The sequence below is a fragment of the Trachypithecus francoisi genome, unplaced genomic scaffold (genome assembly GCF_009764315.1).
Source record: "Trachypithecus francoisi isolate TF-2019V2 unplaced genomic scaffold, Tfra_2.0 Lachesis_group5, whole genome shotgun sequence".
Classification (NCBI taxonomy): domain Eukaryota; kingdom Metazoa; phylum Chordata; class Mammalia; order Primates; family Cercopithecidae; genus Trachypithecus; species Trachypithecus francoisi.
Window position 1 is genome coordinate 11,058,055 of NW_022681470.1, and position 14,919 is coordinate 11,072,973.

Here is a 14,919-nt window from a genome sequence, read left to right on the forward strand (position 1 = left end):
ACAGCAAATAATAATTTGTATCTGATGAAACTGTGCCTATAAATGACCAAACTGAAGACTCTAAAAACACTGGACTCTACTTGGTTGACTTTAAAGGATGCTTGGCTCTTTTCATGCCTTCTCTCTCTCTCTGGTTTCGAGTTAAACATTTTGCTGCACTTGACTCAGCCAGTGTTAACACTCTGCTCTCAGGCTGCCCTGCACCTATCCCTTTACAGATACCACTGGGTCCAGCAAAAGAGATGAGCATTTTTTAAATGTCTTCTGTAGCTTTCCAGTGATTCTGGACACTTTGCCCTAAACATTTATCCATTTTTGCAATCTATGCCACCATCTTGTTTCTGATACAGGAGTTAAGGAGAAATTATTCAGGCAGACAGTAAGGGTACAGGAGTCCTTGGTAAGGTTTAGCTTTTAGTGAAAAGCAGTCCCCAAATCATTTTCTTTTCTAACAAAGAGCAGCCTGCAAAATCGAGCTGCAGACATAGACAAGCAAGTTGGAAGCATCCACGGGTGAATGCCAGCAGTTGTGCCAATAGGGAAAGGCCACCTGCGACCAAGCATGTTCAAAATGGCGGCTCCATGATCCCGTCTCCTTGCCAGCCACGTGTACAATAAGGAGCAGGCAACATGGCACCTGCCAAGTGGAAAGCGCATTTGCCTAAGATTAGGGTGAGGTGGCCAGCCTTCCTGGCATGCTATGCAAATGTCACACCAGGCCCTATGCAAATCAGATACCACCTCCTCAAGCCTGCCTATAAAATCTGGTGCACTCTGGTGAAGGCCAGATTTCTCATTCAGGCTCGCGCGCGCTCTCTCGCTCTCTCTCTCTCTCTCTCTCCCCCCTCTCCCCCCCCCCCCCCTCCCCCCTCCCCCCTCTCTCTCTCTCTCTCTCTCTCTGTCTCCCTACCTATCCCTCTCTCTCTCTGAAAGAGCTGTTCTCCTTTCTCTTTCTTTTGCCTATTAAACCTCTGCTCCTAAACTCACTCTTTGTGTGTATATGTCCATGTCCTTAATTTTCTTGGTGCAAGACAACGAATCTCAGGTATTTACCCCAGACAATGACTTTGCTTCAGTACCACTTACTTGGTTACTCTTTCTGCTAGTAGTTACAGGTTTTTCCTTAATATATTCTGCAATTAATGCCCAGTCACTACATTCATGTTATGATACTCTTAACACCCTCATCTCATAATTATTTTTGTTTTTATTATAACAATCTCCATTTCTATCTTACTTCTGCTACCTAATGATCTAGCAGTGCCCAAGTACTCATTGTGACTCAAATTTTTGTCCTCCACTATCTAAACTCTACAAATTTTTCTCTGTGACTTAAAATTACTCTCTCTAATCATAGCTGTTTCTCTGTCTCTATTCATTCAATTCCAACAAACCTGTCCCTGAGTGGGTCTTTATCATGCAAAAGTCGCAGAACTATTTTGTATGGACAGTGGTATTTTTTGAGTGAATTTTAACATTCATCCATCCATTCATTCAACAGACAATACTAAACACCTATAGGTGCCAGATGGTATGGTAGATCCAGAGAGAACAAAGATGAATGAAACCATGCCCCTATCTTCAAGAAGTTCATTACTAACGAAGGAAACTGAGAGGAAAAATAAGTAGCATAAGAGGGCATTAGAGATAGAGAAGGGTAAATAATGAAATACTGTGCAAACAGATGGAAAAGCAGTAGATTCATCTGGGTGTCACTGAGGCCATCTATGGCACTAGAGAGTTCAAACAATTATGTTTGAACTAGAGAGCTCTAACAAGTTCAAATCACTGATTTAATACTGATAAGTCCAAAATCACTGATAAATCATCACAGTCATTGATAAGTCCACAATACCGAAACAAAACTAACAAATCAAATCACTGATTTAATACTGATAAGTCCAAAATCACTGATAAATCATCACAGTCATTGATAAGTCCACAATACCGAAACAAAACTAACATCTTGTTAGAGACGTGTGTACCGAGTTTACTGCCTATATTTTACTATTACATAGACCATTTGTGAGTATTTACTAAATTTCCTTTAAATAAAATATTATGCTCTAGGATTTGGAAAACAAATTTTCTCCCCAATCTATCCAAATAATCTTTCGAATACAAGGAAAACAATGAGAACTCCAAACTGACCTTTTTATTTATAGAATAGACTAGCAGTAATCAATTTGAAAAAGAATGCAAATTCTGGCTCTTCAGTGTTTTTCTGGGCTTTATAAATAGGCTTTTTAAAATATAAATGGACATGATATTGTTAGATGACTACTCAGAAATGACTAATGAAAATACTAATGATTTCTCAATAAGTAAAAATACTTAACATAATTTAAAAGGAAAACACTTAATATTACACCAAACATCAGAGGTTTTTGTTTTTGTTTTTGTTTTTTAGAGATGGGGTCTCAGTATGTTGTCCATGTTGGAGTGCAGCAACCATAGTGCACTACAGCCTCAAACTCCTGGCCTCAAGTGATCCTCCTACCTCAGCCTCCTGAGTATCTGGGACTCGGTACACACCACCACATCCCACTCAAAGTTTTTTTTTTTTTTTTTTTTTTTTTGTCTTAAAGGACATGAAGAAAAGAAAAATAGGAGTGATCTATCACAACAAGGAGAAAACTAGAAAACATACCCGAAGAAGCTTCCAGTCTTTCCAATCTGCTGATCAACCAGTCAAGGGAGCCGGAAAACTGAGCACAGTTTTTACGATTTCCTCTAATTAGAGCCGCTGCAAAAGAAGAAATAGATTCATCTTTATGTCATTTTCTAGCTCGAAAATTTAGATAAGCTAATAGCGGCCCTAAAATATTGGATCAAGAACAAAATATCTTCATGTTACATCTAAAACTTATACAAACATATATACACATACATATACAACACTGAGACATTAAAGACAAATTAATAATTATTAATTGAGACTGAAGAAAACCACTGGTCATTAGAAGGAATGTGATTTTGGAAAGTAAATTTCACATGGGGAGGTAATAATGAAGGGTAATGGAAAAACCAGTCTCCTAGGAGTTCCCTCACTTGGGTTCTAATACCCATTGCTTTTAATTAGCCATGAGATTAAATTATTCTGTCTCTCTCAAGCCCAATTTGCTTACCTATATAATAAAAAGAGCAAATCAGTTTTTCTGAAAATGAACCACAAAATACTAGGAGATATAACTAGTAGTTATAATTCTAACAGGTATACAGAGAGATATAATTAAATGTTACGTTAAATAATGGATGAGAAGACCAATAGCCACTAACTTTGAAACCTTTTTATTTTCTTATATCATTTCCTTGGATTTAGAGATTCACAATGCATATTAAAGACCTGAAATTCTGCAGTAAAGAAACTGATTCTAGCTTGGCTCAGACTACTGTTTTCTATACTTCTTTGATTGAAGAACCCATTTTAAATAAAATTCCTATGTGATGTTTCTGATCTCTTTCAGCCTAGTTTATACATTCAATTTTAAACTTTTAATTTTTCAAAATCATTAAATTCAAAGCAAGCCTGGTAAATATTTTCTACTCTTATACACCTATGTTTATTCAGAAACAGTACAATTGCTTATGAAGGGATGGCAAGACTTTTAGACAATATGATATTTAAAGAGAGAAACATGTCTCTATAAGAATAATTGCTATTGAAACTCTGGTAGGCCAGGCGCGGTGGCTCACACCTGTAATCCGAGCACTTTGGGAGGCTGAGGCAGGCGGATCATGAGGTCAGGAACTTGAGACCAGCCTGACCAACATAGTGAAACCCCATCTCTACTAAAAATGCAAAAAATTAGCCAGGCATGGTGGTGGGCACCTGTAGTCCCAGCTACTCGGGAGGCTGAGGCAGAAGAATAGCTTGAACCCGGGAGGTGGATGTTGCAGTGAGCCAAGATCGCGCCATTGCACTCCAGCCTGGGTGACAGTGCGAGACTCTGTCTCAAAAAAAAAAAAAAAAAAAGAGAGAAAATCTGGTAGCTGATGCAAGCTGTTTGAAGAAGTGAAGTTTGAGGCTACTGCCTGTTAACCTTCTTGTTAAGAGTAGGAGGGAAAAGACTCTACAGTTACAGTGTACAATTAAACTTAAAGATGTCCTTCACGTTCCCTCTTTCCAAAAATAAAGAAATAAAGTTATTATCTGACCTGAGAGTAAGAAAAGAAACACACAGAAAAGACGCCAACTGCATGAGAAGAGCTTTTTTGTGTATAGAGCCTCCGTGACATTTGTACAGAGATTCAGAGCTAATATACTAATTACTCAGGCTCTCCTCTGGCTCTGGGTCCGGCAGCCTCCCCTAAGAGCCAGCCAGTGAGATATACTCACAGACTGCAGAGTACAGCGAACAAAAGATAGGGGTGGAAGACAGCAGAGGAACGAGAAGTACTATGTGTTAAGCAGAACTTCTAATTTTATTCCGTAAGAATATCTGTTCCCAATTTAGAACAATAACAATTAGGAAAAAGGACATGATAAAGTTTTTGAATTTTAAGAGTCCCTTTTGTTTAAAACTTCACTCATGCTTTTCATTTTATTTCTGATTTTGTAAAACTGATTTTATATATAACATATGTAATTATATATAGCTATATAAAATTATATATAAGCTATCTATTGTATTATCTAAAATTATATAGGTATATATAAAACATGTATCATTATCATATTATCTATCTAAAATGATATATATATAACATAAGTGATTCTTGAAAGAAACTAATAGTGTAAGAATTAACTCTTTTAATAAGCCATGGGGCGTTTAAGAAAATTATAGAGTGAGCCACAAAGAAAATTTCATTAAATTTACTGCAAACAGACGTGGTATAAACCATGTTCTCTGACAGAACTATGTCAGAATTTAGTAAGAAAAGCAGGAATGAAAATAAAACCAAAGCATATAAAAATTTAAACTCTCTCTTTAATAACTCTTGGGTCAGTGATGGAATCAATACCATAATATAAAATATCTAATAAATATCAAACACAACCAACAACCAATGGTAAATATCTAATAAATGGTAAAATATCTAATAAATACCTAACACAACCAATGGCAAATGGCCAAAAGTGTACTCAAGGCAAAATTAAACACTTTAATTGCTAAGCAGTTGGGTGAAAAATGGCAAATAAGTCTTTTGAAATAGAGAAAAAGAACATCAAATAAATAGCAGTAAAATAGAAAAAATATATAAATAGCAATAAAAGTAGAAATTAATGCATTAGAAATAGAAATAATTTATATAATAGTAAGATTGATCGAGAATACATTCAAGGGCTATTTTTTAAATATAAGCTGACTACCAACTACTACTTTAATCAAAAAGAGAAGGAAAAAAGGACAAAATTAAGAAAAGGGCATTACACCAGACGTGGTGGCTCATGCCTGTAATCCCAGCACTTTGAGAGCCAAGGTGGGAGGATCACTTGAGCCCAGGAGTTTATGACCAGCCTGGGCCACATAGCATGACCCAGTCTGCACAAAAATTTTTTAAAAATTTTCCAGGCATGCTGGTACATGCCTGTGGTCCTAGCTACTTGGGAGGCTGAGGAGGGAAGATTGCGTGAGCCTGGAAGGTCAAGGCTGCCATGAGCCATGATATCACAACTGCACTCCACCCTGGGTGACGGAGTGAGACCCTATCTCAAAAAAAAAAAGAATTATAAGCACAACCATATATAGATACATAGATATACAGATAGGTTTTTTTTTTTCACTAAAACTGACCCCATAGAAGGGAGAACACCTAAACAGAATAATAAATCATGAGTAATATTGAAAAGCATATCAAAGACCAAAAGCTTTTTCACACATATTCAATAAATAAGTAATTTCTATACTACTTCATATGCTGCATAACAATGATTTGGTCAACAATGAAACAGATAAAATGATCGTGCCTTAACCCCATAAGACTGTATTTTTACTGTACCTTTCTATGCTTAGATACAAATACCACTGTGCTACAACTGCTCATTCAGTATGGTAATATGCTGTACACATTGCTGTACATATGTACAGCCATAGGTTACGTAGCGCAGGAGCAGTAGGCTATCCCATAGAGTGTAGCCGCGCAGTAGGCCATCCCGTTTAGCGTAGCCGCGCAGTAGGCTATCCCGTACAGCGTAGCCACGCATTAGGCTATCCCATATAGCGTAGCTCTGCAGTAGGCTGTAACACGGAGGTTTGTGTAAGTTCCATGATGTTTGCAAGATGTTTTCCTTAGAACTAGTCCAATGAGTAAGTGACACATGACCATATTCCAAAGCCAAAAAACTAAGGAAACTTCTCTGATGATTTCACGAAGACAGTATCAGTGACATTAATATCAAAGCACACATTACAAAACAAGAACTCTTACTTATAAATCCAAAAATATTATATAAATTTATATATTAATGAAATTAAATCAAATTTAGCAATATAAATTTAGTATTTATAATTCAAATTTAGCAATACATTAGCAACATTTCATTCAAGTGGAGATTCATTCCTCCAAAGACACAAAAATATATCAGGAAATCTGTTCATGAGTCAAAGATAAAACAATCTCAATATACTATGAAAAATGTATACATTTATAATGAAAAAAATTAACTCAGTAAAATAGTGTCTCCTGAACACCGTGCCTGCATGCATGTGCGTGTGTGTGTGTGTGTGCGTGTGTGTGCATGTAGGCGCATGTCATGGGTACCAATATATTTTACAGAAAAATGGAGTCTGTGAATTATTATAATTCATCCAGTCAGTTAAGAAGAAATAAGTTACGTGACTTTCTAAGTAATGGAAAAGTACGCAGAGAAATACAAGGAAGCTCATCACAACATTCTTTATAATAGCAAAATACTGGAATAGCCTAAGTGTGCCTAAATAAATAAATGGTGACATTCCTTCAGCACAGAAGTGTACATCTGCTAAAGCCTGATGAAGGTTTATAGTTACTGCCAAAGATAGAGGCCCACAATATAGAATTAATTGAAAACATCTGCCATAAAAGAACATTGATAGCATGATTCCATTTTTGTAAAGTAAATGTATCCACTGAATATAAGTACATGTACAGCATGGAGAAAACTGTTTTTCAGAATATTTCTTAGAGAATGAGAACTGATATTTTGGGGACAAATATCTTGATAAGAGACTGACATAGAAACAGAGACCTTGAGGAAGATTGAGGTTAGTGCGACTGCTTCCCCAGGTCAAAAAGGTACATTTTCTTATTCCAAAATAAAGTGGAAGAAGAATGGACCCAAGACAGGAAAAAAAAGGGCCATGTGCTGTAATATGATCTTTCACAGTGACCCTTTGAACCTGCAATAAATTCTGTCAAAAAAATCACAAATGCTCAATAAGAATGGAAGTCAGGATGTGAAGAGGTGATGTTCTGTGGCTACAATTTCACTCTTGGAGAAAAAATAGACAACAATAAAAAAGCATAGAAGTCTGAAAAATTGTAACCAAATAAACCCCTAAAACATACCAACATCAAAGGAAAGCCTTTTGTCTATCTTAGTCCGTGAACCTGGAATTTGGAGCAAGATGAGCAAATCTTCAAGGGGAGGAAGGAATAGGTGATGTCTTGCTGCAAAGATGTGCACAGATACGCACATACAATGTTATTCTGCAAGCATGCATGCAGGTGTGCAAAATGTTCTGTGCGTGTATAACGTGATAAATATTTAAGGCAACATTTTTAAAGGTTATACATTAAAATGAGTGGTGAAGTTGAAGACTAGTTTCCACCTTCCTAATTTTTCTTACTTCTTCCTTATCTAAAGTGTATTAATTTTAATACCAAATAGTACAATAAAGTGAATGTCTTTCCAAAAATCAAACGGAAAACCATGGCATCAGTATCCGTAGTGGTTCTCATTAAGAGATGGTCTCCGAGCACCACTGTCGTCTCCCAAGTGCAACGGCAACTTCACATGGTGTGTCAAGGACAAAAACAAAAGACAAATGTTCTTCCCTAAAACTTTACAATACTCTTTGATCACTGCCTAATTAAAGACTAACTTAAGATCTTTTACCTTCCATATAGGTCTTTGTTCTCATATATTTAAGAAATGTCAATGTGAATATAAGGCACTAGAGCTGGCCCTGTGAATGTGGGCTCAAAATGTGAATAAACACACTCCAATGACTTACAGGTCATCTTCTATGATATTTTAAGCTATTTTATATGTGACACTCTGTTTTATTACATTTGATATGGTGCCTGCAACTTAGTAGGTATGGTATTTCTGAACATAACTGAATGGATAGTGTCCAGTCTCCTATAAAATAAGAATATCAGTGGTTAAATAACTGCAGTCCAACTTAAGTAATACAAAAGAGCTTTGAATTAAGCTCTGAAGAAGGAAAGGCTAATTCACCAAACCAGTTTTATTAATGTTAAATAACTAATTAAATCCCTACACTTTTATCCAGTTAGAATATGAAAGTCATGCAATATTCACAATTAATAAAAAATGGTTTTTAAAAACGAAGACACTATTCTGCATTTCTTTACTTTTTAACAATTTAGTTTCCTGTAGTAAGAATATTTAACATGAGATCTATCATTTTAACAAATTTCAAAGTGCACAATACAGTATCGTCGACTCTTGGTACAATGTCATACAGTATATTTCTAGAACTTAATTAATTTTGCTTAACTGAAATTCTATATCCATTGATTGGCAACTACCCATTCCACACTCCTCAGTCCCTGGGCAATCACCATTCCGATCTTTTGATTTTTCTTTTGTTTTGCTTTTTGAGACAGATTCTCACTCTGTCATCCAAGCTGGAGTGAGGTGGCAAAATCATAGCTCACTGCAGCCTCAACCTCCTGGGCTCAAGTGATCCTCCCGCCTCAGCCTCCTCAGTAGCTGGGATTACTGGCACACAGGCCACTGCATCCAGCTAATTTTTAAACTTTCTGTAGAGACGGGATCTCGCTACGTTGCCCAGAATGGTCTCCAACTCCTGGCCTCAAGTGATCCCACTGCCTTGGCCTCCCAAATTATGAGATTACAGAAATGAGTCACTTTGCCTGTCCCCATTCTTTAATTCTATGAATTTAATCATTCTAGATACTTCTTATAAGTGGAATCATGCAATATTCTTCTGTTTTATTAGAATCGTCCTATCCCCGGAGGCTTCATGCTTCAATGTCTTTAAATTCTTGAACTCAAAATTTCACAAAAGACTAAAAAAAATCTGAGACTTACAGAAAAATTTAGATTTAAAGAAATTCCAAGAAATTACCTTCACTTTAAAAACTGACACAACAAATACTCATTCCCTGCTTGGTGTCAAGCATTGTTCTAGGTGCTGGAGATACAGAGCAAATGAAACAACATCCCTCTTGAAGTTTATATTCAAAGTTTAGAAACACTAAGTAACAGGCCCTACACAGCACAGAAAAATGAGGGGCTAATTGGACTAAAATCTAGAAACATTTTTCAAAATACTGAGATTAACAAGTAGATGCTGCTAAGCCTGAAAAAAACCAAAACCCATTAAACAAACAAACAAAACAGAACACTTCAGAATGTACTGAAGAATCTAAGAAGGTAATGCATTGAAACTTCTTGGAGAGCTTGGAGCGCTGTCCCTGCATTTGGGGATCTTGTAAACTGGAGTTTGAGGACTCCTACCCAGGGACTTGCAAGGGTGAGAGACAATGAGACTTATCAAGCTGAACATTTTAAAGGATGTGTCTTGTTTATAAGATACGTTTCTGAGACTTCCTGAAGAACAAGATCGGAACTATCTAGATGCACAAACATTAGAACAACACCTGATGTGTGCATGTCTAAAGCCCATTTCCTTATTTTTCACCTCTTGACTGCCTTTTCTCAATGTTTTATGGCATTTAGGGAGATCTGCCTCCCTGAGACACTGGGAAAATGGTCTGGATGTGCAAAAATAATGGCTAATGGCTGTATCCTTTCCAAGTCTTCAAACATTCATTTTGGCCACACTCAAAAAGCAGCAATCTATCCTTGTTGGTTTCATACTTTGAATCTTCAGAAAATGAGTATTCACAGGAAAGTTTGCCAAAGAGCCATTTCTCAGACATCTTTAGAAAATCATTCTGTCTTGTAAGCATCCCACAGATTAATCATGTGGATGTCAGAAAAGATGTATGAAAGCATGCCACAGCGATGCCTTTCCAACTATGAGTATCGCTGTTTCTAAGATCCTGAGGTATTCCAAACAGCAGGCTCATAAATCTACCTTTGTCATTCTCCACCTAAAACACATGAAAAATGCAAAATTGTTATAGATTTTCATTCCCACCTTCTTGGTTTTCTCTCCATGAAAAATAGACACACTGAAGAAAAAATACAAAGACAGTGGCTTATGTCATGTATAACTCCAGTAGAGAATCTATGGTCTACCTATTTGGAATAATGGGAAGGAGACTTAACAAATTTGGAGTTAATATTTGAACCAAAGGTTTTGATAGCCAAATAAAGAAGGAAAGGTAGATACACATGTCTTATAGGACTCCAATTATTGCTGCAGATCTGAGACTTTTCCAGACAAACTGAAGTATATATTTAGGTATATATGGCTATCTTATGATTACAATGAATTCAATGAAAAATATTGGCAGCAGATGGTTCTGAAGTCTTTTGCATGTCAAAATTCAACATCAAGTTGCATTTGTTACCTTTTTCTGGTCATGAAATCAATGCTTACTATAACACAAAAAGAAAATCATAAGAACTCAAAAACATTAAAAAACCTCTCATAACTCTATCCATTGGAAACACCCCACTTCCCACTAAAATTACCACGTAGATTATGGGAAGAGAGTCTCTTCATTTGCACTAATATATAAATGTTTTGTTTTTTCTTTTTACTCAACTGTAATTAGTACATTCAGTTTTTACTTTTACTGTCAATTATCTGACATGAGATATATGTTAATTACTTTTTTCAGTTATAAAAGTAATGCATGTTAATAGATTCAGAATAATGAAAAATAAAATATCAAGATCTCTCTCCCAAGTTGTAGCCCCCTAACTAGACAGAATCAGCGACATCAAAGGTGAAAGGAAGGGACAGACCAGACCAAGAACTCAAAGAATGCAATACAGAGAGGTTAGAGACAGACCAGCAACATCTGGTTGCTGGTGAAAGGAAGAGACAGACCAGACACTTCTTCTTAAAAGAAGGGTGCAAACCAAGTCACAGAGTCTCTGAAAGTTCATGAGAAGTGTGTGAGAGCTCCCTGAGGTCTGAGTAAAGACTAGAAAGGAGAAGGAGTGGAGGTAAAGAGATTAACCACAAATTTTACCATATGTGAATATCATTGATATCTGAAGTATTTAGCTGTATACCAGACGGTAAAGATGCAGATATGTGATGCTGTGTTCAAAAACGGGTAGAATAATAGAATATAAAATCTGCAGTCTGAGGATAGTGATAAAGCAAACTTTGTTCCTGCCATTTTCCGATGAGGAAAACAAGAACCAGTATACACCTACAATAATCATGATTCTATGTGCTCTATTGGCTAATCCATAACATTCTTTGCTATATCCAACAAATCTAAGTAAAGTTTCTTTTCTAGGACATCTTTGTAAAGCAAAACAATAACAAGAAGAATGGAGCAAGAGGTTGGAGACAAAAGCTTTACTATGTTAACAAGGGAAAGGATGATAATAAGTATCCAAAAGAAATGGGAATAATGATAAGAAGAACAATAATATGTGATACTGAGCATTTTCTATACATTATAATATTTAAGCCACTCAACAACCTTATGAGGGGAATGATTATTGCCATTTTACAGGTAATATTTATAGTAACAATAGGTGCCACTTGCTATATGCCTGAATGAAAGGTCAGGTGCTTATTTTTCAAGAAAGGAACCTAATGAAAGAGGAGTAAGAGATCCACTGGTTTTTAATACACTAAATTGATAGCCAAATCCACCCTGCTACAGAAGTCAATGGAAATCTCTGTAATGTATTTATTAAATAATTCAAGCAAATATTTATTGACTGCCTACTCTATTCAAGCATAGTGCTAGGTAGTGAATAAAAGCATTCCGATTAGAATTCAGTTCATAAAACCCTTTGAATAAGTAAACAAGTCAACAACTGGGGTGAAAACTTCAGCTTCCTGGGCAGCATCCTCTATAACATTCATTCCCTGTACAACAGATGGACAGTCCAAGGACTTGACCCAGTTTCAAGAGTGGGTCCCTGATCAGTCAAGACCAGTGTTGGTAAAATTTCTCTACTCTTGCCAGAATGACTGGTTCAGGAATGGCCAGACACATTTTGGGCTAATGACATGCAAGGTGCACTGTATTTGGGGATTTTAGGAAATAGCGCACTCTTTCTCGAGGTATAACTTCTGCAACAAGCCCTCTTTCACTTTTCTCATGTCCGAAAGAAAGTACGCAGTACTAGGAGCTGAGAGCAGACAGTTGAGGCCATCAAGAAAAGCCAGCACTGAAAGAAGATGACCCCATGGAAGGCAGAGTGGAGACATAAAGAAGCTTATTCTGGAGACCAGATGGAGCCACTGTGTCAAACCCACTGGTAGACTGTGAGCTACGCAAGCCCCAAAATCCCCTCTGTTGTTGAAGCCAGCTTGCGTTTGGGTATTCTGTTATTTCCAACTGAACACATCCCGACAGAAACATCACTCCACCTATAAGAGGTCCTTTCTCTTTCTATTTAAATAGGTAAGCGATTTTAGAATCACATCTCTAGCCACGTTCCAGTAAAAGCCAACCTCAAAACTAATTAGGAGCAGGAATTGTGTTCATACCCACCAAGTCCCCAACATTTTGTAAAGTCTATTAATGTTACTTTTGTAGGTTCTAAAATAATCAAATTTAATCCCCAAATAACTCTGTGGAGGTAAAGGGAGGATTGGCTTGAGAAATAAGTAGCTCAGAAGGATAAAGCTGAAGTGCTAACTTTTTGGCAATGGACTTTTTCTATGGTTATATCAAAAAATAGAATTCTTTCTATTCATTTTTGTTACTCATGGATACAATACCTGTTGAAGGAACCAATTAACAGAGACTATAAAAAGAGTTGATATGAAAAGTAAGATGCATATTTTCTAGATTTACCTACAAAAACAACGTTCTTTCTGCACATAACACTTTCTACCCTCAAACATACATACATAAAATTCTTCTTTTTTAAATTTAGAGATGGTTGCCCAGGCTGGCCTCAAACTTCTGGCCTCAAGCAATCCTACCAGTTCAGCCCCCCACATAGCTGGGACTACACACGTGAGCCACTGCATCCAGCTAGTTTTTATTATTATTTAGAGGGTTTTCCTATGCTGCCCAGGCTAGGTGATACAACTCTTTAACTTAAGCGTCGAGTTTATCCAAGAAATTAATCTTATACCAAGTGAAGAAGGTAGTCTGTGGTGTTAAAAACACCACTACACTTTAGTCTCTGCTATATTATGAAATTTAGTGCTATAACTTCTGCATTTGCAAAGAAATGCAATCATTAGAATTTTGGCCTCACAAAATCTTTATCTCGATGATTACTATGGGTAAAATAATGAATCCAAATTCCTACAAAGATTCAATATCCCTGGTCCTGTTCTCAGAAATGGCAGCCACATGTTACGTTTTAGTCTGAAAGTACCAAACTGCAAGTGTTTAATTTTAATGGCATATCAAATAGCCCACCTAATGAAAACATATTAACAATTCTAATAGGCACAAGAGTTTTATTTGCTAGGTTGTATTGTGACTCTATAAATTTTAATGACATTTAATTAGATTGCAAAGAACTTTCAAATATTTTGACTATCCTTCATTCTTTCCATTAAAAATGCATTATCTTTTTTTCTTTTTAAAACTTTTTTTTGCATTATCTCCTTTCTATACTTAGGTATATTTTCTATTTTATCAGAACTTAAGTCATTTAATGAATACACATTTATTGAGTATCTTCTATGTGCCAGACATTCAGTTAAATAAGAGAGATACAAAAACCAGGAAGGTGCTATTCTTGCCTTAGAAATCGATCACACTTATAACTAAATAAGAAATGTGACAACTGCTATAAAATACAGGTAAAACTTAGTAGCAAGAAACCAGAGAAGGAAGGTTTAATTATACTTAAGAGGTGGGAGAAACATCAAGAGTAACTTTATTTTTGTTTTTGTTTGGGATGGAGTCTCATTCTGTCACCCAGGCTGGAGTGCAGTGGCGCAATCTCGGCTCACTGCAACCTCCACTTCCCGGATTCAAATGGTTCTCCTTCCTCAGTCTCCTGAGTAGCTGGGATTACAGGCTCCCGCCACTACTCCCAGCTAATTTTTTGTTTGTTTGTTTGTTTGTTTGTTTAGTAGAGGCAGGGTTTCACCATGTTGGTCAGGCTGGTCTCGAACTCCTGACCTCAGGTAATCTGCCTGCCTCAGCCTCCCAAAGTGATGGGATTACAGGTGTAAGCCACCATGCCCAGTCATCAAGAGTAACTTTAAAAGACAGTGACACGTGAACTAGGTCTTGAAGGATATACAACAATTTTGGAAAAGGTGACAGAATGTCCCAGAGGTGTAATATGTATGGAAAGTTCCAGAAACTGTGATGTGGCTCAAGTAAGGGGGTAGGGATAAGGGGACTGGGAAAATAGAAGGCTGGAAGGGTTAACTGGGGCCTCATATACCAGGGGCAAACAGGTGAACTTTATCTTCTAGAATGTTATAGAAACGTGAACACTGTCTAAATAGGGAAGTGACGTAACAGTTGCGACATACAGGATGAATCTGAGATTTTGGAGGTGAGGGTTAGGGTGGAGAAAGAGACCATTCTCCATGGTCTCTGTTTTTGCACGTCTTGCAAACAAGTCATTGGAAAACTTTGTTTCAGGAAATCTTTTCCAGGATGTTTGCAGCAAGAGGCCATGTGAGAGGGAGA

General features: G+C 36.8%; 1 protein-coding gene across 8 annotated transcripts in view; it reads right to left on the reverse strand.

The window, feature by feature from the left end:
- Positions 1-14,919, reverse strand: part of RYR2 (ryanodine receptor 2) — an 805,689-nt gene that overhangs the window by 353,424 nt on the left and 437,346 nt on the right. For all 8 annotated transcript variants that reach the window (XM_033200167.1, XM_033200166.1, XM_033200162.1 and 5 more), the window contains exon 17: positions 2,651-2,746. In XM_033200167.1, coding sequence (XP_033056058.1) covers positions 2,651-2,746 — 96 coding nt within the window. The remainder of the gene's footprint in view (positions 1-2,650; positions 2,747-14,919) is intronic.